Source organism: Meriones unguiculatus, chromosome 3 (genome assembly GCF_030254825.1).
Source record: "Meriones unguiculatus strain TT.TT164.6M chromosome 3, Bangor_MerUng_6.1, whole genome shotgun sequence".
Classification (NCBI taxonomy): domain Eukaryota; kingdom Metazoa; phylum Chordata; class Mammalia; order Rodentia; family Muridae; genus Meriones; species Meriones unguiculatus.
Genome location: NC_083351.1, coordinates 30,866,511 through 30,890,054, shown reverse-complemented (window position 1 = coordinate 30,890,054; position 23,544 = coordinate 30,866,511). Strand labels below are relative to the sequence as shown.

Genomic DNA, 23,544 nt, shown 5'->3' with positions numbered 1-23,544 from the left:
TGTGAGCAAGACAGAGCTGCTTACTTGCTCACATTTGCAGTCTGGAAAAGATAACTTGCACTACTCCAGCTGTTTCTGACCCCCTTTCTCTGCTTGGGGACTGTACTCTCTGCTACCTGTGGGACCCTTGGATAAGGGGATTAGATGGGCAAAGGTCTTCTCTGTTGCCTCTCAGGTTTGTTTCTGGGATGGAGAAAGCAGCAGCAGGTGTGAAACTTCCCACAGCAGCTCATCCCACTGAAGGTGGGAGCTTATGGAATCAATGTCAAGTCCAGCAGAGGTTGCCCAAGCTCTCTCCCTCCATTCTGTCCCGAGGCTGGGATTCAGTCATTACTGATTGCCCTGGTCACCTTGTTCTTTCTCTTCTCTCAGTGTAAACTGATGTCCTACTTAGCTGGCTCGCCACACTCAACTGTGCCTTGTGTGGACAACAGCTAAGACAGTTAGGTGGGTCGTAGCCACAAGTTTCCTGTAGCTATGTCGAGTGCAGCACTGGGTACAGGCTAGACCTCTTATCCTGCTGCTAAAAGGAAGAAGCTGAACTCTGCAGAAATGCCCCAATGTGAGACTGAGCCATTTTCCACCCCCTCCACACCTCCCCCAAGCAGCTGGAAACAACCTCCCCCTTTGTTTGAGTTTCTTGTACAGAATAATCCTCCTTCTGGACAATGTATTCTCTGTGTCCTGTGGACACAGGAGCCGTGTGAGCCGATCCCAGCACTAGGCAGGACGGAGGCTGAATCCTTCCAAACGCCCACCCTGCTCAGCTCCTGATTAATGTCCAGTGAAACTACAAAGGGTTGGGCATTTTTTTTTCCCTGTGCGTTCAATTTGAGTGGCAAGAGGGCCTTTTGTGGGTTAGCCCTGGCCAGCAGTAAGAGCAGGAGCTGTATTCCCTTTTCTAGCCTGCCCTGAGCATTTAAGCACCAGTTTGCAGAAGTTTGATGATTCTTTCCTCAAAGTCTGGAATGCACAGGGGCTAGGGCTTTAGAAATTGTAGGCACAGGGGAGGTGGGGGAGTGACTTGCCTGGCAAGTCATGGTCATCCATTATGTCACGTGGACATCATCGTGTACTCCACAGGACACACTTCTTAACAATCTCTGTCTCTCTCTTCCTGAGTCCCATGTGTCACATAGGCAGAGCCTGGCTTCCTCTAATGTGGTCTCTTGGTAAGAGTTACATGCCTTCACAGAAGGCATGCCGTGGACCAAGGCTGTTGAGTTCCTTGGGCCTCCCTTACCTCACATCGGAATGACCCCAGTGATCTTTCTAGCCTGGTTGTCTGACACTCTGAAGCCTACACATGCAGGCTTTCTCTTTTGCTTTCTTTTTCTTACTGCATAGCTCTTTTACTTGAATGGGGTAGGTTTCCTCAAACCCCTAACAGCTCCTCACATTCTCTGTCATAAGCCTTCATCTAGACTGTGTCCCTGGCAGGCACTGTCTCCTAGCTTTCATGTCATTCTCATGAAGATGAATCAGAGAGGTGGTGAGATGGCTGTGGATTAGAAGTCACCTCCCACTCTTAAACATCTGTCTTCTCTCTACAAGATAACTTGTAGGAAGGATTTTTTCTCTCTCTCTTTGAGATAGGGTTTCTCAGTGTAACAGCTTTGGCTGTCCTGGAACCCACTTTGTAGACCAGGCTGGCCTGGAACTCACAGAGATCTTCCTGCCTCTGCCTCTTGAGTGCTGGGATTAAAGGTGTGGCCCATCATGCCCAGCCCTGAAAGATTATTTTAGTCTAGAGATTTATATTTTGTATAATGTTAATATCCCTGCCTATTTGGGCCATGATTACCATAGGTTCTGGATGTCCAAACTCAGTCATTCTTCCCTTTATACCTGTATTCTAGTTTTCCTGGGAATAATCTAAGCCAGGCATATGGGATCATCCCAAAGTATTGTCTTACATGCTCCCAGCTACATTCCCTGGGATACTGATTTTACATACTGAACCAAATACAAAGTATCCTGAGGAGCTCCCCTTTCTATTTGTGCCATTCTGCTGTCTCCCCTGTTCTCACTGTAATTTCCTAGTGTGTGGTTCTCTATGTTGCCGTGTTTTGCTTACATCCTACATGGAGGCTATCTTTTATTCTTGCTGTTAATTTCCCTGGAGTACACATGTTTTCATGACCTGGTTAATGATGTTTTAAGTCTTCCATAGTAGAAATCTCTCTTTCTTGGCTCTTATGTCCTTTCTCTGGCTGTTTTATGTTTAACCTCTCCATAGCACTCAGCAACACTGACCATTTCCTTCAAGTCTCTTTCCCTGCATTGGCTTCTAGAGCAACTGCCCCTGTTCTTCCACCTAACTGGCTATTTCTTCTCAGCAGTTTTTGGACTTCTGAGCTTCTGTCTTCTGCATTGCTGTTGCTCTCAGCTTGTCCTTGTCTCCCTTCTTAGGTTTCCTGCCCTCTATATGACCACCATTCTTTTGTGCACAACTCAAACAAGTTTTGTTTCAGCTCAGACCCCTGCTGCAATGCAGGTTGCTGTGTGGATATCTTGGATCCATTTTACCCATGGTTTCCACATGTTCGAGCTGTCCAAATCCCGTCATCCTTCTCTCCCCACACTTGTTTCTCCTCTAGTTTTCCTGGGTATTAATTACCTAAACCAGGGTCGTGGGAGCACCCTAAACTATTTCTATCACATCTTCCCAGCTACTTCCCTATAACTAGTCCAACGGCAAGTTGTGTCAGTTTGTCTTTCCAGCACCAAACCCATCCATGCCTAGTTGAGCCTCTGACCTGCTTTCGGTGAAAATATTATTTAGACTCCCTACCTCTACTAAAAACTCCAGCATCTCCTCCAAAAGCCCGTCAGCACTTTCTGACCTACAGATCTGATCCTATTACCCCCTTGCTTAAAATCTTTTTGACAGTTCACCCCCTGTATTTCTTAAACTCCAGTTTGCACATCTAGGAGGCTGGTAGGGACAGTGTTCCAGGCATAAAATCCACAGGATAAAATCATTCCGGGATTTTCATTTTACTTGAGGGTAATTTAAAATGAAATGCAAATCCCCATAGAAAGAGACAGAGACAAAACCACTAGAAATTGAGCCCAGGGCCTTATGCATGATAGGCTCCATTCCCAGCTCTGTTTTTTACTTTCATTTTGAGACAGGGTCTCACTAAGTTGCGCAGGCTGGCCTTGAATTTGGGACTCTCCTGCCTCAACCTCCCAAGAAGCTGGGATTACCAACCTGTGCAAACAGGCCCAGCCATGCAGTCATTATTAGAAAATAGATTCCAAGGACATGTGAACTGAAGGTCTTCGCACTGAGGTTCCCTGGAGCCATTTTAAAAGCAGCTCACATTTTGTGGAAAGGCAGGTAAGATTCTTCGGCCTAGTCGCCTGCCCTCTGGCTTATCTTCTAAATTGATTTTCTACCTACCTAATTCCAAAAGCCTATCTAGTGTGACCAGTTCTTTTGAGCCTCCGTTTTTTTTTCTACTATGCTTTATCATTCTGTTTGATAGTCAACCATATTACTTTTGGGAGAAAGTGTTAAATAGGGTCTCACCCAGCCTAGATTGGCATAGAACTTTTGGCAATCCTCCTGCCTCAGCCTCCTAATAACCATGCCAAGCTTCTAATCAACATTTTAAAATATATATTTATTTATGTATATGAATACTCTGTCTTCCTGATATGTATACATGACAAAAGAGAGTATCAGATCACAGTATAGATGGTAGTGAGCCACCATGTGGGTGTGGGAATTGAACTCAGGGAGAGTAGTCAGTGCTCTTAATCACTGAGCTTTCTCTCTAGCCCTGCAATCAACTTTTAAAACTGGGCTCTTGTGTTTCTACTCTGTGAGGCCTTCCAGCATCCCACAATTCAGTGCCACTCCCATTAAGAAAGGTCAGTTACCTCCTTTTTTATGTTCTACATCTGTACCTTGTACAAATGTCTTCTAGCTCCTCCTGCACTTTATTGTCCTTCAAGTTCAAGTGCCCTAAACTGTCAGAGTTTGACCACAGTTTTTCCACCTGAAAACTGTGGTCTTTGGGAAGATAATGTATTAATTTTGGTATTCCATGTCATGTGGCCCATCTTAAACAGTAGATGCAGAAGTATTGCTAATACCTCTATTATGATTTCATTTTTGTAGTATAAAATAACTGTGGTTATTTTATGGTGGTCCATGCCAGTAATTACAGCACTTGGGAGGCAGGAGGATTGCTGCAAGTTCTATGCCAGCCAGGGCTACACAGCAAGACTGTCTTAAACAAACACATATATGTATATGTGTGTATACATATGTCTCCTGATGGCTATAGCTCAGAGCATTTACAACGAACTGGTGAGAGCCATGAACCAGTCTCTGAACAGTGGCCAGTATAAAGGCCAGTATGCACGGGTGTGCGCGCGCTCGCACATACACGTGTGCACACACACACACATACATGTGTATATATTTGTAGTGTCATGCTGCTTGGATTTAAATCCTAGCCGGGCTGCTTACTAGCTATATGTTGCTGGAACATCAACATATTTGTGCCCCATTTCCTTATTCCTGTGGCTATTCTAGAGGGTTGTTTTTAAAACAGTGCCTGACACTAGGAGAACCTTGGTACATCTTAGCTATCCCTAGCCAGCAATCTGTTCCCAGTAGTTACTTGAATAAATGATTGACCACTTCCTCTAAGAGGCCATAAACTCTTCCTCCTCCTGCCACTCCCCTATGCTTCTGCCTTATGTGCTGCCCTCAGAGACACCCGTTGTATGGGTTTCATTCCCAGGGTCTCCCTAGCAACAGTACAGAGCTGGCCATGGAACATTTTTCCGCTGAGTTGCTGGATACTGTGAATCAGTTTTGTATCTAGTTTTGTGACTTATTTCTCCGCTTAGCTGTTGCTCATGCTCTTCTCTTAAGCCCCAGTTTGTATCATTGAACAAGCTCCCTCACCTAATGTGTCTTTTTTCATTGTTTCTAAATGATGTCTCTTCCCTGTCTGAACCAGCTAACAACTCAGCTTCACAGTCTTCTGCTCCCAAAGGGGGCTCCGAATCCCACAGCTTCCTCTCCATGCAGCTATGCTTTAGAAGCCCCTGCCGCCATGGTCTGTGCTTCCATGCACAGGGTGGGCTGGAGTGAATTAAGTATGAGAGCCAGAGTGCCACAGGCCGGTGCCTGCCCCTCCCTTCAACAGGCCACTGTTTGTTCAGACATGGGTTCATGGCGTCCTCTACCAGTCTCATTGCTTTGCTGCAAATGCTCTCATCTGTAGCTGCCAGGACATTAGGTAGGTACTGCCCATGGCTTAACATGCTCTGCCCACTCAGAGGGTTGTCCTTCTGGCCTCCACTTTGTTCACTCAATGAAAAAGGCATTTTTGCAGTTCAAGTGGTCCTGGTCCTGAGTTTTCAGTGTGTCCTCCGTGAACACGGGGCCGTCCTTAAGCTACTTCTCCTGTATCCCCTACACAGTTCTGTTAGGGCAATTTTATCTGTTATTTTATTGCAGTTTATTTTTCTAAGTTCAAATCTTGGCCTAGACACTTGGCCCTTACAATCTTAGGCAAGCTGTTTCACGTTCAAGAGCCCCAGTTGCCACCTCTGCAATAAGGAACTTGTTTCAAAGGACACTTTCAGCCAAGCACATTTAAGTTTAACCCTCTGACTAGACAGTAACTTTCTACAGGATACAGTCTAAGCTTCTTGTACGTGCTTCTAAGGTCCTTAAGGCAAATAGCTCTCAAATGCTATTATTCTTTTATTCTCTCCTAAGAAGTCAGTTCTATCTAAGGAGATGGTTTTGATGGCAGCACTGTAAGTAAGCTAGTTTAACTGAAGGAAGAAGGAGGGAGAGGTAGGTGCAGGGCTCAGTGGATAAAGGGAGCAGAGTGCTAGCTGTGCATGCACCAGGATCTGAGTTGGATCTCTAACATCTGTAGCCACATGTAATGTCAAGGTTGGGAGACAGACATCAGGTCCTTGGTACTTGCTGGTCAGCCAGTTTAGTCATTCAGTGAGCTCCAGGTTCAGTGAGGTACCCTTTTCAAAAAGCAAGGTCCAGAGCTAGAGAGCTGGCTCAGCTGGTTAAGGGCACTTGTTGCTTTTGCAGAGGACCTACCTGGGTTGAATTCCTGGTACCCAAATAGCACCTTGCAACTCTCTGACACTAGTCCCAGGGATGTGCGTGTAGTGCACATACATAACAGAACACTTAGACACACGCACACACAAAGATTAAACAAATAGAGCCACAGCAGAAGACACCAGACACTGACCTCTCACCTCCACATGTGCACCCATAGGATCATGCACCCACACTTGCATACACATGTACACATACAAACCCACAACAAGAAAGAAAGGAGATGCACCTGCACTTGGGCTGAATGTGGTTTTAGATGGCGTAGGGCCTCCAAGTTTGTGCTCTGCCTCTCCACCGCCCCATTCTGCTTCCCTGGGATTCCTCTCCTGGAAGAACTCTGGGTGTGGTGGATTGAATGCCTTTAGGAGCTGGGATTTGGGGGTTATGCTGGAGAAGGTGTCAGAGTGGTAGGGAAGGAATGCCTTGAGATAAGTGAAAGCAGGGACAGCCCCAAACTACAGCCGCCACTACATGCTTTGTGCATCGCCACCTCTACAGAGAGATCCTGGGGCCTCAGCCTTTATTCTGAATTCACAGCACTAGATTTCTGAATTCTCATCTCAGCCTTGGGATGTCCCAAACTGCATTCATGTTCTTCATCCACTCCACGCATGGTATAGAGCTTGCATCAGGCCTGGGTTCTCTCTGTTCTCTCCACCACTGATGTAGATCAGACATGTACCACATCTGTGCCTCTGAATGGGTCCCTGTCTGCTCTCACTCCCTTCTGCTTTCTTTCTGAAAATATACTTACTGTGGAAGGCTTTCCATCAAAGTACAAGATGGATCATGTCAGCCTTCTCAGAAATCTTCACTATCATCCCTACACAAACAGCTCATTTTATCTTTTTAAAACCCAAATGCTTCATGGCTTCAGGGCAGCCCCCTTTCAGTCTTCTGTCACACGCATACATTTCATTCAACCTTATCTTTTAGACAAAGAGTGTTCCTTGTGGATTCTATGCCTGTGCTGTGCTTTCCTGGGTCCATTCCTATGTCTGCAAGTTTTCCTCAGCTTTGCTCACTACACAACCTAGAGCTATGTCTTCAGCCTCTTTGAAGTCCCCATTTCCATCTGCCAGGAGCTGATGACAGTTCTAACACTACAGGATTCAACCAGGAGAGCATAAGGAAAGTACCTGGCCTCCAGCTGGCCAGAGAAAGCACTGAATAAAAAGGAAACTTCTTTGCTGTTCTGGATCTTTCTTACAGATATTGCTAATATTTTCTCTTCCATCGGAATAGCCTACTCTGGTTTGTTTCATAACAAAAAAACCTATCATTCCTCCTCAGTATTCTCCTCCGGAGTCTCTTCAGTTCCACAAACACCGAATGATATGCTTGGTGCATGGCACTGGATGCCCATCTACAGATCAGACCTCATCTCTGACCATTCAGAGTTTCGAGCAAATTTTCAGATTATAGATGAAGAAGAGTGATTACATTCAGTCTCTCCTTTTGACGGTCCAGATGTCTTTCTAGTTTCAGCCACCTCAGCCACAGTTCCAGCCTCCTCAAGAAGGAATCAGCCATGTGGTTGGGGCCCAGGGGTCTGCAGAATGATTAACTGGAACCCCCATCAACCCAATCTTTGTTCCCTATGTCCTCACAGGTGGAACCCCCTCTCTGCTTCTCAGTCTGGTGCTGTGTAAGAAGTACCCTTTGTCTTTCACAGATGGGACAGGGAGGAGCTTGGCACAGTTCTCGGGAAGCTGCCTGAAAGACCCTTAGTTCCTGTTCCTTATAGCCGCGTGCCCCAGTGAGTCCCCCAGGCTCCCCACCACTGTTACATGTGCTTATAAACACGTGGTATTCCTTTCCCCACACAGTTCCACACGTTGTGGTGACTCCAATCGCACAACTCTCTTTGTTGCTCCACCATAATTATAATTTTGCTACAGTTATGAATCATAAGGTAAATATCTGATATGCAGGATATCTGATATGTGACCCCCTAAAGGGGTCGCAACCCATGGGTTGAGAACCACTGCTTAGGGAAAGAGGACATCCCCTTCAAGAACAGTGAGTAAGGAGTGAGTCATTCGGGGTGGGACTGAGGTGAAGCTGTCATTTCACTTCCTGTGTGTCAGGAAGGCGTCTTTAAGGAGAAGGGATTTGGGATATTAGACTAGGCAGTCTTCCCCACTCTACTGGGATTTCATTCTTAGGTAGCTTGTGGGTTCAGGTCCTCCAATTTATCAGCCTTCTCTGTTTTGGTTTTCTCTCCCTCTCACCTCCAAGGCCTTCCACATAGCTTCCCTGGAGATTCCAACCTGTCTCATTTATGTCTAGTTTCCTAACCTAAAAGCTTCACTGGACCAAGCAGTACTCCTCTATGCCTGTAGTTTTACCATTCAGGAAGCCGAGGCAGGAAAATAGAGACTTCCAGGCTCGCCTGAGCTCTAAAGTGAGATCCTGCCTTTTGGGGGGTAGGGCAGAGCAGCACTAGGAAGATGCCTCCGATAGTAAAGTACTTGCCACTCACACAGGACTCGAGGGTGACTCCTAGCACCGATGGAAAAGATAGGTGCTGTTAGCTTACACAGACACACATACACATTTATAAAAGGAACAAAATAAAAACCCTAAATCCAAATCTCTTATGAAGACCACCCCCCTACGCGGTCTCCAGTGGGTGAGGCCATCATCTGTGCCCAGGAAATAGTCTCTTTTATCAAACTCCTTCAGTTTTGCCCCAGCTGACTTCGTTTCTGCACATCTCCATCTGTGAGGTGTTTTCCTTAAAGCCAGTCTGTGTGTGTGTGTTTCTCCATACAGACTATAAACAGATTCCAGCCCTTTCCTATCAAAACAACCATTAGTATCAGTTTAGAAGTGAGAGGCAGGTGCTGAGTCCAAAAGCTCCAGGTGATTCCTGTGTGCATCCAAGGCCAAAAATTACAAACAAGCTATGTATGATGTTGCGGCCTGTAATGCTAGCCCTGAGGAGACAGAGGCAGGAGGTCCTGGAATTGGAGAGCAGCCTGGGGCTGCATAGTGAGATTGTCTCAAAACACACACACACACACACACACACACACACACACACACACACAGTGGAGAGGATTGGGGGAGGCTGGGATAGGTCTCTGAGCTGGAACCATACCAAACTTAATTAAGAGTTTCCAATACTTGCCACATCTTTTGCTTCTAGGCCATTACATAGTTCTCTTTGTCCCAGAGGCCTCTCCCTGACTGCTAGAAAGTGTCCTGGGTGTCAGGTGTCATTTCCGAGAAGTCTTTTAAGAACTAACCCCTACCTCTGATTAAGTTCCCCCCTCCCCAGAGCTTTCATAAGCCACTGGGTTTCTCTTTGGGAAAAGTCACCACATGCTACTATGTGTTGTTCATTTATGTATGTCTGCTCTCCTAGGCTGGGTGCTTTGCAAGATTCTCATGGCCATGGAGATGTCATTTGGCAGACTTGAGCTATAGCAGATATTGGAAGTTGCTTTCTATAGGGACGAGGTTAGGAATTGAGTCTTTGAATTTGTTCATTCATGTAGTCAGCCAACATTTACTGAGGACTCACCATGGTCATTTATCAGTTTGGCTCAGATGAACGTGCACATACTCAAAGCTTCCTGTTTGTGTGATTTTAGAACAATGGCATCATCTTTCCAGTGTGCTTTCATAATGGATACATAGACCCAAATATCTTAGCAGGGCTTTCAGAGTTTACATATTTGCACATTGCTTAGCAAAGATTCGTTAAAAGAGTACTTGTTAACTCATATGCAAACATGTACTTTGTGTGATGGCTTGCTTCTTGTCTGTCTAGTAATGCTGAGCCAGCTAGCACTTTACGTGGGCTATTGCTTTTAACCTTCACAATGATTCTATAAGATAGTTTGTTCTCATTTTTAGGAGGTTCCACAGTGTCATGATCACACACATATTAAGTAGAACATTTAAACTCAGAATTTCAGAGTCAGGAGTCAGGTGTGGCCTCAGAGCTGTTTGAATACACATGAAAGACATCAGGACCTCAAGAAGTATTGGTTAACTCAAAGAACTGTGCTCTCTGCTTGATTCTGGGTCACAGTTTCTCCTTTCCTTTCATTATCCTATTTATTCTAACATCTAATCAGCAAACATGAGTAGGGTCAAATGAGTGACAGATAATGGGCCCAATTATGCAGACAGATGACTAAAATGTAACCTTTTCTTGCTGAAAGGATCATGGAGTTGGGAGAGGTGCAGAAAACTGCATGATAGTCAGCCAGAGGCAAAACTGATTTACTGCCTGGAGCTCTGACTCTATGTTATGCGGAGCCAAGGGGAAAGCTTGAGAGTTGGAGGCAGCCCCATAGATGGATATGTTTGTATGTAAATGCATGAATATTCATCTAACAAGTCTTTCCTAAACATACATGCGAAGCACCATTCTGAATGCTCCGCTGAGAGGTTTTGGATCCAGCGTGGGTGCTCACTAGAGAGAAAGATGCTGACATTGTTTGATGGTTAAAGCATGGGCTGTGGCTTGAGAAGGAGAATGGCACATGCCTTCTGAGACCGGGGAGACTGGGGGCCTCTTGTCCATGATAATGGGGCGGGGTTTGTCAGGAATAGGGGCTGCCCGGTGTGGCAGCACAGGAACAGGCAGATCTCCACGAGTTCAAGGCCAGCCTGGTCTGCAGATTGAGTTCTAGGACAGCCAGGGCTACATAGAGAAACCCTGTCTCAAAAAACTGACAAGAAGGCGGGGGGGGTGGGGGGGTGGGGGTGGGGGAGGGGCGGGAGGGGAGTGCTAATTGATAACCTAAGGATGCTCAAAACTAGACTCTGGTTTCCATTCCTTAGCAACGCCAAGGTAGTTACATCCATCGATTATGAGCGCATTATCCCTCCTAGCCACTGCCTCTTCTGATTTCTCCAACTTTCTACACATTTACATCATCCAGCTGTCCAAGCTGTAACTGGCTCATTATAGGAAAGACAGAGTTCATGTCATCCAATAATTTGGCCTGCCTGGCAGGGCTGAATTGACAACTGAAGGCCCCCCGCCCCCCCCCCCCCCACACGTCCTCTCTCTTTCCCAATCCTATAAGTTTCCTCTTCAGGTCCAGCTGTTTTCTCTCACCTGATCACTCTCCAGTACCTTGGACCTGGGCTGTAAATTGTGTAACTACAGGGACCAGAGCGTAATGTACACTGCAGATGTACACTGTAGAAGGCTGGTAAATGTCTGATGAGTGAGATGAGCTGCCTCAAAAATCTTGTTTTCTCCTGCTTCTAAAATAAAAGTTAAGACTGCCTCATTTGGCTTCCAAGATCTACTACATTGAACCTCAGCCAATTTCACTTACCTCCCCCCCCACACCCCCTCCACTACCTTGAAGGCCAGTTTAGACAGTGATTCACAGTTCTTGCCTGGGGCCACTTGTATTCTCCCATCTCCATTCCAGGAAATCCTCTCCAAGGCTCCTAATGCTAGGACTCATCCAAGTTTATAGGCTCTGAGAGGCACGGTGGTGGCCAGCTGTTGCCTCCCGCTAAGACCTCTCGCCACCCCAATCAGCCCTTAGCAAGCACAGCTGGCCCTCTTCTGCCCTTGCTGGGAGCCTTGAGGGAATGGTTGAACCCTGTAATTTTCCTGGAGTCTTAAGCCGCTCCAGTCGCAGAGCAGAGAGCAGATGAGTGGGTCCTCATGCTGGACTGGACAGAGGAGCACGAATGGGGCCATGCAGGCTGAACGTCAAGAAGAAGCTGGTTGCGGGCCAAGCCGTAGTCATCGGCGGGACAAGCTGAGAGATGCGAAGGAAGGGGTGGAGAGCTGGGGCTGGGTGTGCTTCCTGCCCGGGGATCTGCCGACCCGCCCCTGCTCCCGCCCTGGCGGCCTGGCGGGCGCTGGACGGCCCCTCCTGCCTCGGCCGGCCGCCCAATCAGCAGGCGCCCCCCGCCCGGCCCGCCCTCTCCCCCTCTGGTGACAGAAAGTCGGCCCAGCAGATGAGGAAGTGGCCGACAGGCGGCCCTGGGGACTTCTCTCCGGCCCTGATCCCTCGGAGCCCTCCACTGCTGCCCGCCTGGCTCCCACTGGTGAGTGTGGCCTTCCCTGGCTCCCCACGTGCCAGCGCCCCCTGCCTGGCTGGCCAGGCTAGCCCTGCTCTGCCCTGCGCGCCCTGCCCTGCCCTGCCCAGGCTGTGGGCGAGGCTGTTCCTGGGGCGAGTGGGTGGGAGGTCCCAGCTACTGGGGCTGGGCCTGCCCAGCATGCTCCCTCCCCGACACCTTGGCCCCTGACCCCCATTTACTCCCACCTAACTCTTTTCCAGCACCTCCTGGCCTTGCCCCCTTCTGCCCACTCCTCTCCTATACCTTTTTTCCCCCTTTGCCGGTGCCCTTTTCTTTTCCATCATCTTAAGGGAACTGGCCCTATTCCACGGTGGGGAGGGACACAGCCAGGGTTCCCTCAAGCTTAGGAAGAGATCCTTCTCAGAAGTCTGGACTCTCTCCTGTCCTCGGGGTTCCTGGGTATCTACCGGTATATGTGGTGATGAAGGGGGAGTGAATTGGAGGTGGCTGAAGGAGATAAGGAGCTGGCAAGCTCACATGTGTCAGAGAGGAACTGTGTGAGAGAGCACATGCCTAAATGGTAGGCCCCACTCCAACATAAGTCACCAACAAAATGTGTCTGTGTGTGAAGAAATGAGGGGTGTCACTCACCAAGAGCTCTTCGTGAAGGAGGGGGGTGTGAGGACACTGATGTTCCCTCTCCTGTACCCATACCTGGTCAAGTGTGTCACTATGGATACAGTCCCTGACAGGTGTGGGGTTTAGGAGCCTGGTCAGAGTCCAGGAGGGATGCCTGTTTTGGTGGTGTGGTCCAAAAGATATGCATGGGCTGTGTGTGGATGTGTATGCCCCTGGTATGGTAGCATGTCTCAGGGGTGGTTGAGAGCTGTGTGAGAGAGGGTGCATATGTGAATGTTAGAGCTGGAGCCCTGAGGAGGGGAGTGATGGAGAGCACCTGGAGGACTTAGGTTGCTGGACACTCCCCCCCCCCCCCCATCCCTCTAGGACAGAGCCTAGGCTTCCTTGGGTCTAAGCTAAGTGTTTGTATCCTTGTAAGCATGCTCCTGACATTCCTTTCAACTTTGAGGAGGAGGGGGCCTGGCCCAAGAGGCTCCCTCCCAGAGGGAGGGAAAGATTCCTGAGACCTCCCCCACCCCCCACCTCCTCACATACCACTGGTGTCCTTACCCCTCCCTGGTAGGGAAGGGTGATGCCCATTCTGAAGTAGGACAAACTGAGAATTCATGGCTGGTTTGGGAGAGAATCCTGGGTGTGGACTTTTAGCAACTCCTCTGGCTTTGGCCAGAGGTCCTGGCTAGAAGTTTCTGGAGAACCTGCAACCTTAGCTTATCTGGCTGGTCTAAGGTGGCGAGTCTGGGGCCTTACTTGGCTTTCTCAATTCTGGTGGGTCCTGCTCCTCTAGGCATTGACCTGTGGCCTGGACCCACCCTCCACCCCATGCCCAATGTGGCGGGGGCGGGCGGAGGGCGGGGCTGCTGCAAGATCTAGTCAGACAGGTGGAGCGGCCAGGGCAGGAGTCTCAAAGAGCCAGGCTCCTGGAGTGGAAGAGAGAGGAGAGCTGGCCGGTGAGAAGAGGGGAGGAGAGAGGCTGGAGGTGAGAGCCCTGGAAGAAGGCAGGAGACTGGAGGTGAGAGGCCTGCAAGGTGGAGGGCAAGCCCAGGAGATGTGTACTTAGCAGGGGGGAAGTGGAACCCTCGGTTTGTTCAGGCACTGGAAGGGACAGAAAGGACCATGGAGGTGGGAGTCCCGGCAGGCCACAGAAGGGGAGATGGGAATCTTGGGAAAGGACCAGAAAGTCTTTACTTAGCAAAAGGGGGGAGTAAGAGATGAGTGGCTGAAGGGGAGAATCTCTGAAGAGAATATGACCTTTCAGAGCTGGGGAGATGAGACTGCTGGGCAGTAAGGGTGAGGAAGTTCACTGGAAAGATGAACTGTGCTGTGAAGAGAAAGGGTCCAGGAGACCTGGAATCCAGAGTTCTCTCAAAGGGAGGGAGGCCAGGAAGGGAAACTTTCCTCCGGAGAGCAGCACAGAGGAGAGGAAGGTGTGGAGAGGAAGGGTGGGACAGCTCTCTCCAGGCAGGCAGGATGCTTGGGGAGCAGATACTCCTTCCAGACTGCCTTTTCCCCTGGCATATCCCCACTCCCCATAGTCAGGATTAAACTTGGGGCCTTGTCCATGCTAGGAAAGTACCACTGAGCCATATTCATAGTTCTATCCTTTCACCAGCAAAGATATCAGGGCTGTCTGCTTCTGTATCTTGTCTTTGTGGGCCAAGTGTGGGGGTGTGGGGCATGCAGCGGTCCCCTATCTGAAACCAACTCTCCATCTTTCCTCAGAGTTCTTAGCCAGGATGGAGGCTGTTGTGAACTTGTACCAGGACCTGATGAAGCATGCAGGTAAGTTGCTGTGCAAAGCCTGTCTTTCCTTCTCTGGGATCCCAAGATCTAGGGCTGTGTCCTAATGAAGAGTCCTTATGAACTACTTCATTTTTTATGACCTGATCTCATGTGTAGATCTAGGAAGGCATCTTGAACCCTGTGACCCTAACTCCTTTGAGATTATATTCACAGATCCCCGGATCCAGAACTACCCTCTGATGGGGTCCCCCTGGTTAATAACATCCATCCTCCTGACCTATGTGTACTTCGTCCTATCACTGGGACCTCGAGTCATGGCTAACCGGAAGCCCTTCCAACTTCGTGGCTTCATGATTGTCTACAATTTCTCACTGGTGATACTTTCCCTCTACATTGTCTATGAGGTAGGCTGGAATGCCTAGGCTGTAGTTTCTGCCTGCAGGGTAAGAATTAGGGGCACAGGGCACGGGCCAGAGCATGACTTATCTACTTTCTAGAAGTTCAGCTAGTGAAGGCGAGGGGTTCCTGGGAGAGCGGAAGTCTGTCTAATCCACACTCTTTTTTTAGTTCCTGATGTCTGGTTGGCTGAGCACCTACACCTGGCGCTGTGATCCTATAGACTTTTCCAATAGCCCTGAGGCACTTCGAGTAAGTAGGGCCTCAGGTAAATCAGCATCAGCCTAGATAAGAGTTGGCCTAAGACTTGTTTTTGGCCAGTTAACAGAGGTCTTTGCGTACTGTGTAAATTATTAAGACTGACCTAACTTCTTACAGATGGTTCGAGTGGCCTGGCTCTTCATGCTTTCCAAGGTCATTGAGCTGATGGACACAGTGAGTAGTTACAGATGTTAGAACTTGGGAGCAGAAAGGAAGGCACTGGCACTCAACCTTTCCTCCATTCTTCTGCAGGTGATATTTATTCTCCGGAAGAAAGATGGGCAGGTGACCTTTCTACATGTCTTCCATCACTCAGTGCTTCCCTGGAGTTGGTGGTGGGGGATAAAGATTGCTCCAGGTGAGCAGTGAAAGCCACTGGAGAAGAGGGTGGCCGCTGGGAGCAGAGGCTCCTCTCTTAAGCTTGTCTTCTTTCCCATCTTAGGAGGAATGGGCTCTTTCCATGCCATGATAAACTCCTCTGTGCATGTTGTCATGTACCTGTACTACGGATTGTCCGCCCTGGGCCCTGTGGCTCAGCCCTACCTTTGGTGGAAAAAACATATGACAGCCATTCAACTGGTGAGGAGCCTGATGGGCCTAAAACCAAACTTGAGTTCATTTTTAACTTAGTTCCTTTTAATCGACCGGTCTGACCTCTGACCCCATCATCCTTCCTCTCCATCCTATTTCTGATCCTTGTCTTTTTCTATCCCAGATCCAGTTTGTCCTGGTCTCACTGCACATCAGCCAATACTACTTCATGCCCAGCTGCAACTACCAGTACCCCGTCATTATCCACCTCATCTGGATGTATGGCACCATCTTCTTCGTGCTGTTCTCCAATTTCTGGTATCACTCCTACACCAAGGGAAAGCGGCTGCCCCGTGCAGTTCAGCAAAATGGAGCTCCAGCTACCACCAAGGTTAAGGCCAACTGAGAAGCATGGCCTTATTGCCCACCTAAGTGCCTCAGGACTGCACCTTGGGCAGCATCCACCAGTGTCCTCTCCACCTGTGACCAGGGCTCTTGTGGTCAGGACTGAGTAGGAGGACTGGCTCTCCCCTCCCCACAGCTGGTCTACAGGGACCACTGCTCCCATTCCTTCTCCCAGCCAGCTCCAGAGATGTGGCCTCACTGCTGTCTGCCACCAGAACTGGAGACTAAAAGGGCTGGACACTTAACTTCCCCCTCCCTGCCTTAAACTTGGGAGAGGAACACTCAGGGCTGGCCCCCACCAGGGTCTTGTGGCCTTTCTCCTCACACCGAAGAGGTCAGCAATAATCTGTCACTACGGACTCAGGCTCCCTTCTTCACTCCACACTGAAGCATGAGCTTCTGGGCCAAAGGTCAGGATGGGCAGCGGGCCTGGCAATACAGGCTGTGTACTCACTTGTGTCTTAATTAAAGTGACAGAGGAAACCACTGAGACTGTGTGTATATAAATGGAGGTAGAGCCCTGTCTTTACAAACAGAAGGGACGGATGGTGGTGCAGGCACTAGTTCTAGCCACTGGGGAGGCTGCTAAAGCAGGAAGCTCAACTTCATGGTTAGTCTGGATCCTGTTCCGAAAGAAAACTGAAGCTTAGTGGGTAAGGTTCTGGGTTCAGTGCCAAAACAACAATAATAAAGGGACCAAAAGTCCTCACAAGACTTATAATTCTAGTCAGAGCAGGGAGACAAGAAAGGAGGATACAACTTTATTAGAAAAAAAAAAAAAAACAAAAAAACCGAGGGGTAAGGGATTTGTTGTCAACGGATACCTTGGTGGATAAGGCTACTCTTAGCTATGCTGGCCTTTTCCCGCTCCCGCCGCAGGGCAGGGTCCAACTCAAAGCAGCGCCACAGCCGCAGAGTCTCATCGGCTGCTGCAGATGCCACTGTGGCCCCGTCGGGACTCATGGTAAGACTCAGGACCCGGGCCGTGTGACCTAGGGTTAAGAGCAGTGCACTTGAGCATACACACAGCCCTCTATTTTTTTAGTCACCTTGAAATAAAATTTGAATAGAATAAACGCACCCTCTGAACTAATTCAGTGGCTTTACTGCATTGTTAACCCTAGAATCACAGCGTTCTAAACCATACTTCCCACCTATCTTCACCATTTCATATAAATGGAATCATGCACTATGTATGGCCTTTCTACCTGGCTTCTTTTTGCCACCTACCTTTGAGCTCAGCCACCTTGGCCATGGTTGGGTACTTCCAAATAACCAGCTGGTTCTGGGCAAAGCCATGACCTGAGATAAGCTCCTTATAGTGGGGAGACCAGAGGATGGAGCACACCTGTGGAAAAGAGTTACCATGGGAATGATATTCAGCCAGGGCACTCAGAACTGAGTCCATTCTAGTATTAGGAACCCCATCAGGTGTTACAGATTTAAACTTAATGGTCACAGTCCTAACTGAAGCCCCTTAAGAAAAATATCTGTGTTACGGTAGATGACTCCATCAAAAGGAAGTTCCATAAGTTGCTCAAAGTAATGCAAGAGATGACCACTTTGTATAATTCCAACAATCTGGCTTCAGAGCCCATGCCTGCAGTGAATCAGGCTGAGTGGGAGTGGAATGAACAGGGAAAGCTGGAGTGTTTACAGAAAGGCACACCAGCACCAACAGCCTCAAAGGGATCATATACTGTAGATTGTGGGAGGTTTAGGACAGTAAAGAGACCACTCAGACTATGAAGTACAGAAGACGGACTGGAAGACAGAATGTGTGGGAGCCTGGGCATGGTGGTGATACTTGTAATCTCAGCACTTGGGATACTAAAGGAGAATCATGAAAAGTCTGAAGCCAGCCAGGACATGACCTTATCTCAAAATGAATGAATGAATGAATGAATGAATGAATGAATGATAGAGGACCCGGTGATAAAGAGGGGGCAGATGTGAATGATACTGCAAGGTAAAACTGAAATATCTTGAGGAGGATGAAAGATTTTAGGTCGCTTTTCAGATTTCTAAGCAGTACAATAATACATTTCAGGAAGGCGAGGTGAAGTGATAAGCTTAATTGGGACATACTGAGGAGGTGATACTCAGAGGACCTAGGATTAGAGATAAGCCAAACTTGGAAATGGGAACTTAGAATGAAGGCTGAGTCAGAGGTTTAGAATTTATCAGGGTACAGAGTTAGAGTGGAACGGTTGTTCAGAAAAGGTCATATAGAAGAACACATCTGGCTGAGGCAGGTTAGAACATCATCACCATTAGCAACCCCCACAAGAACTACCTGAGAATGGGCATCTACAGCATTCAGACAGGCCCCAGAGCAGACATTCCAAATGCGAATGTGTCGGTCACTGGTGCCTCCCCCTGTTGCCAGAATATTGGATTGCCAGGGACACCACGCAACAGCCTAGATGGAATGGATAAAGGCTGGGTCAGGTCAGCAGAGACAGTAGAGACAGACAAGAAGCTAAGTCAGCTGAACCCAGTCCAATCCCACCATGTCTTCTAACCTTAACAGCCCATAGTTTATCGCTGAGTCTGTGAAGACCTCAGCTCAAATGCTTTCTCACCTTGACAGCACCTTGATGTTGAGTGAATGTGTGCAGGGGAGCCCAGCCACTTTCTCCGGGACCACTAGGCCACACATTGACCACGTTATCATTTCCACCGCTTGCCAGATGTCGCCCATCTGGGGCCCAGCGCAGGCCACATACTTCTTGGCTATGGCCACTCAGCGTGGCTACATGGTGTTCTGCTACCCGAACATCATGGTGGTGGATGTGACCAGAGCGTGAACCACTGAGAGAAGAAAAGCGAGTTAGTTCTGAGGCCACACAAAATCAAGCCACAGCCATTTCTGTTCTAGATGGCAGAAACCAGGCTGTATTTTGCTATCGACTAGCAAAAACCACTGACCTGGACAGGATATAGCTGTTCCAACTTAAGGAGCTTACTCGGGCGGAGTGACTGGTCATGTTTCTAAGTCGTTTCTGCTGTTGCACATCCCAGAGCTGCAGAGGCAAGCCACAAAGTCAGAGAGGGGGGCTGGGCATCACATCCTTCCAGGCGGGCAAGCTGATGAGCAGAGCCACCATCCAAGGACCAGGCTCACCTGCACCTCAGCATTACTGGTGCCCACAGCAAGGTAGTTGCCCTCCTTGATCCAGGCCACGGAGGATACATAGTCCCCAGGCTGCTCCATTTGTAACAGCTGCAGGATGTCGCCAGAACCAGCATTCCATAAGTACACACTGTTGTCCAGTGCCACAGCCAAGACATTTCCAGAGCTCCAATCCACAAGATTTAGGTCTGCCAGAGGCAGAAAAAAACAAACAAACCATGAGGTCCTTTGATAAAGTGGTCCATTCCCAGGCCATCTTTCTCCACCCACAGACAAAGAAAATATGTACTTACAGTAGTCATTTCGGATTTCAGGGGCATCGAGAATCCTATCTGGCAGGGAAGGAATATATCTGCAAGTCTTCCGGCTGGAGCCAGGCGTGGCTTTCTGGCTGTAGAGGACTTTCAGTCTGTTCTGGTAGCCTGTGGCAACAGAGTTTAGACAGAGTCTAGACCTTGAAACCCATATCACTCTTGCTGTCAACTTGAGGTGGAAAAAAGCAGCCACACATCTACTCCCAGGAAGGACTGACTGCCACCAACCTCCATGAATGTCAGTTCTTACCTTCTGGGGCATTCTGAGGTTTTCCACTGAGCCTGAGGATCTTGGCTTCCTCCACATCAAAACCGTTCAGGTTCAGAGCCCAGGCTTTCTGATGCTCCTGGCATATAGATGGGGTGGTGGTGAGGGGAACCGGTATCAACCAAAGGACACATCAAATCTCATGCCTCATGACCCCCGTGGAATCATACCTTCTTGGTGGGCGTCTCCCCGTCTTCGGGCTGGTTCTCTTTGCTCAAGAGGAAGCTGGCCACCTCCATTTGGGAAGCACTGCGATGGGGGATATAGCGGTCACCTCCAGGTTTGCTAGGGGTAGTCTGAACCTTGGAGTTAGATTTGCCTGGAGCAGGGAAAGAGACAAGCCAGACAGTCTGACGAGGCTCCTGGAGGGTGCAGGAAGGCCGACTCTCAGCGATTCCACCTCCCTCCCTCCCCCGGCCTCCAACTCACCAGGAGTTCTGCCCGGAGTCCGGCCGGTGCTGTGTGATCTGTTGGCGGCCCGCATGGGCGAAGGGGCTGGGCCCGTGGCTTCCTTTGCTTTGCGTTGCCAGCGCGCAACGGGTGCATTGGGGATGGGCGCGTCCAGCTGAAGCAGAGAGTGCAAGTCGCTCTCGAACACGAACTGCGCCATGGCAGCGTCTGCAGGGGAGAGAGGCGCCCAAACTCGCGACCGCGCTGGACTCCTGAGCTCCGCCGGCCACGACTCGCACCAGTCCGGCACCTCCTCGTACTCAGTCCTCCGAAACACAAACGCCCTGCTCCGAACAGTGGGTCCGTGCGTCAGCCGAACGGGTTCTCTGCGGGACCAGCTAAAGGCAAGCCAGGCTGTTCTGCTTGAACTATCCGCTGCCAGAGCTCATTGGCTCCTTCAAAACCCAACTGTCTTAACCGTCGCCCTCGCCGATTGGTCGCTACACCAGAAAGGGGCGGGTCTTCCGGGAGCAAGTCTCAGATCTCACGAGAGTGCGGCTGCCGAGCTTGTCTGGAGCCAGACCCCCTGGTGGGGGGCGGGGCTTGCCCTGCCTGTCCGTCCTGGGCATCCGCTAACTGCTCGGCTTCTCTCTGGTGGGGCCGCCGTCGAGTTGGGGGATCTGAGAGCCTGAGAAAGGTCACTTCGAAGCCTGTATGTGGGTGGTACTTAGGTTATATACACAGGTAAAATCGATCTGGAGGACCGGAGTAGTTACATCTGAACGGGGAGCGCGGGAGCTTGTTGGCTGCCCCCTAGCCAGAAATCCCGATGGAAGTGTTGCGTGCCTGTGTGGCTAAGGGAGGTTAAGTTGGGGGGTCAAAACAAGGATCAGAACTCCAGCCTTATTGTCTTGAAGATTAGGTTAGGCTGCTCTTGGGGCATCACTCTTGGGGCTTTGGATTCTTGAGAATCTTAGGGATTCTCTTTACCTGGGTTGCTTGTAGCCTGCCAGAGCAACAGTCGTTTTGTTTGTTTGAAACAGGGTCTCATTATGCAGTCCTGGCTGGCTTGGAACTCACTTTGTAGACCAGACTGGCCTGGAACACAGAGATCCCCTGGGATTTAAGGCGTGTGTGCCACCACACCCAGTCCAAGACCATATTATGTTGTTGGAGAAAAACTAAGACTCAGTGCAAGGAAGGAGTTTGCTCAAGGTCATAAAAAGTTGGTAAGAATCCAGGTCTGGAGCCTGGAGAGATGGCTCAGTGGTTAAGAACTTCTTGCTGCCCTTTCATAGGAGTAGAATTTGGTTTGTTGGGCAGCACACAGCTACCTGTAACTCCAGCTCCAGGGCAGCGGTGCCCTCTTCTGGGCTCCACAGGAACCAGCACATAGGTTGCATACACACACACACACACTCTCAAAAAATAAATCTTTTATTATTTTTCAGTTTACATGCATTGGTGTTTTGCCTACATGTATATCTTTGTGGGGGTGTTGAATCCTCTGCAACTGTAGTTACAGTTATGAACCACCATGTGGGTGCTGGGAATTGAACCTGGGTCCTCTAGAACAGCCAGTGCTTTTAACCGATGAGCCACCTCTCCAGCCCCCAAATTAAAATATTTTAAAAGGGAAGGGAGGCTAGAGAGCTGGCTTAGCTGATAAGAACTCTAGATGGGATGCTCTTCTAGAGGACCCAGGGTTCAGTTCTCAGTACCCATCGAGTGGTTCCTAACCACCTATAACTATAGTCTAATGGATGTAATGCCCTCTTCTGACCTCCACCAGCACCAGGTGTGCATGAGGTGCACAGACATGCAGGCAAGCACACACATTTAAGAAAAGCTGCCCTCTGATCTCCACACCCATGTCATAGTACATCTCCTTCTGGTAATAATAATAAATATTAAAAAAAAAAAAAAAAGAATCCAGGATCTAGGTCTGATTCCCATTTAGTCCCAGGCTTTAATGGCATGAATGAATATGTTCAGAGGTAAAACAGCATCAATACAAAGAATAATGGATGCACTAAATGACCATCTACCAAATACTGCATTAAAACCTTTTACATCCTTTTTTCCAAACACTTTCTCCTGTAACCCAGGCTGGCCTTGAACTCCACACAGCTAAGGATGACCTTGAACCTCTCTGTTGCCCCCAGGGAAGGTTTTTCTGTAGCCTTGGCTGTCCTGTATCTCACTCTGTAAACCAGGCTGGTCTTCAACTCAGATGCCTCTGCCTCCAGAGTACTGGGATTAAAAGCATGTGTCACCACACCTGGCAAGTTTACAAATCTCTTAAAGGAGATAAATAAACTGTCTTAATTTTACATAAAAAAAAGAAAGAAATTAGATCAGAGAGGCCGGCATGGAGGTGCCTACATTTTACTCCTTTAATCCCAACCCCCGTGAGGCAAAGGCAGTTGATATTCTGTGAGTTCCAGGACAGGTAGGGCAATGTAATAGACTGTTTCCAAAAAAAAAAAAAAAAAAATTAGGTCAGGGGATGGAGCAGGGAGGAGAGGAGAGAGATGGCACCCTTGGAATATAAAGTAAATAAACTTAACTAAAATAAAAATTAAAAAAAAAAAAAGAAGTTAGGTCAGAATGAGGTAAGAGATGTTAACCAAGGCACACCTTTGTAATCCAAGCAGCGCTGTCTGCTCTTCCAGAGGACCCAGCTTCAATCCCCAGCACCCACATGGTAATCTGTAATCCCAGATTACACGTTGTATCTGTAATTAATTACACATGTATCTGTAATCCCAGTTCCAGGGAATCTGATGCCCTCATGCCAATGCACAGGAAATAAACAAATAAATTATTAAAAAAATTTAAAAAGGTCCCTGGTCATGGTGTTTCTTCACAGCAATAAAATCCTAAGACACTCCCATAGAACCTAAACAGAAACCAAAGCTCTAGGGAGTCCTCTGGTGAATCAACCAAAGGCAGAGAAGGTTGACGTGGGTCTGGTTGTAGCAAACAGATGGCATACAATAGATTCATAATTCATCCCCCTGCCATGTAAAAATAGCTCTATTCCAAGAGACTCAAAACCACGTGTTTGAACTATTTATTGCTCTGCTCTCTCCTACCAAAGGCAGACCTGTCTTGTAGTTACTCCCTTTAGGTCTGATGGCTCTTCCTTACTGCTTGATGACTAAGATTGGTGCCATCTTTGTTATTAGTGCTATGGCACAATACTATTCTTTGATGGTTCTTCAAAATCTCACCCTCACCTTTGTAAATGTACCTTGTATTAAGCTTACCTGGTTTGTGCCATCTCCTTCTGCCAAGACCCTGACTCATAAAGTTGGTATATTTGGAC

General features: G+C 48.6%; 2 protein-coding genes across 3 annotated transcripts; one reads left to right on the top strand and one right to left on the bottom strand.

Moving 5' to 3' along the window:
- The first annotated feature begins 12,002 nt into the window (after positions 1–12,002).
- Positions 12,003–16,591, top strand: Elovl1 (ELOVL fatty acid elongase 1). 2 transcript variants are annotated; one of them, XM_021644551.2, is made up of 8 exons: positions 12,003–12,160; positions 14,492–14,551; positions 14,726–14,916; positions 15,080–15,160; positions 15,287–15,343; positions 15,422–15,527; positions 15,612–15,748; positions 15,885–16,591. In XM_021644551.2, the coding sequence occupies exons 2-8, from the start codon at positions 14,506–14,508 to the stop codon at positions 16,104–16,106; spliced, it is 840 nt and encodes a 279-aa protein (XP_021500226.1). In that variant the 5' UTR covers positions 12,003–12,160; positions 14,492–14,505; the 3' UTR covers positions 16,107–16,591. The 2 variants fall into 2 exon arrangements, with proteins under 2 accessions (XP_021500226.1, XP_021500227.1); XM_021644552.2 differs by lacking the exon at positions 12,003–12,160 and adding an exon at positions 13,635–13,781.
- A 260-nt stretch (positions 16,592–16,851) lies between these two features.
- On the bottom strand, positions 16,852–20,658 carry Cdc20 (cell division cycle 20). The gene is made up of 10 exons (XM_021644549.2): positions 20,253–20,658; positions 19,994–20,142; positions 19,806–19,902; positions 19,535–19,663; positions 19,233–19,429; positions 19,037–19,131; positions 18,691–18,919; positions 18,402–18,527; positions 17,336–17,453; positions 16,852–17,097 (listed from the first exon to the last, which is right to left on the bottom strand). Exons 1-10 carry the CDS (start codon positions 20,431–20,433, stop codon positions 16,919–16,921), a joined length of 1,500 nt encoding a protein of 499 aa, XP_021500224.1. The 5' UTR covers positions 20,434–20,658; the 3' UTR covers positions 16,852–16,918.
- Between the last annotated feature and the right edge of the window lie 2,886 nt (positions 20,659–23,544).

What these genes read in the sequence shown, in the direction of transcription:
- Elovl1 (XM_021644551.2), top strand. Translation starts at nt 14,506, where the DNA reads ATGGAGGCTGTTGTGAACTTGTACCAGGACCTGATGAAGCATGCAG. An exon ending in CCCTCTACATTGTCTATGAG is followed by an intron (nt 14,917 to 15,079) that starts GTAGGCTGGAAT and finishes CTCTTTTTTTAG; the next exon opens with TTCCTGATGTCTGGTTGGCT. An exon ending in ATAGCCCTGAGGCACTTCGA is followed by an intron (nt 15,161 to 15,286) that starts GTAAGTAGGGCC and finishes AACTTCTTACAG; the next exon opens with ATGGTTCGAGTGGCCTGGCT.
- Cdc20 (XM_021644549.2), bottom strand. Translation starts at nt 20,433, where the DNA reads ATGGCGCAGTTCGTGTTCGAGAGCGACTTGCACTCTCTGCTTCAGCTG. An exon ending in GACTCCGGGCAGAACTCCTG is followed by an intron (nt 20,143 to 20,252) that starts GTGAGTTGGAGG and finishes TCCCTGCTCCAG; the next exon opens with GCAAATCTAACTCCAAGGTT. An exon ending in AACATCAAGGTGCTGTCAAG is followed by an intron (nt 18,528 to 18,690) that starts GTGAGAAAGCAT and finishes CATTCCATCTAG; the next exon opens with GCTGTTGCGTGGTGTCCCTG.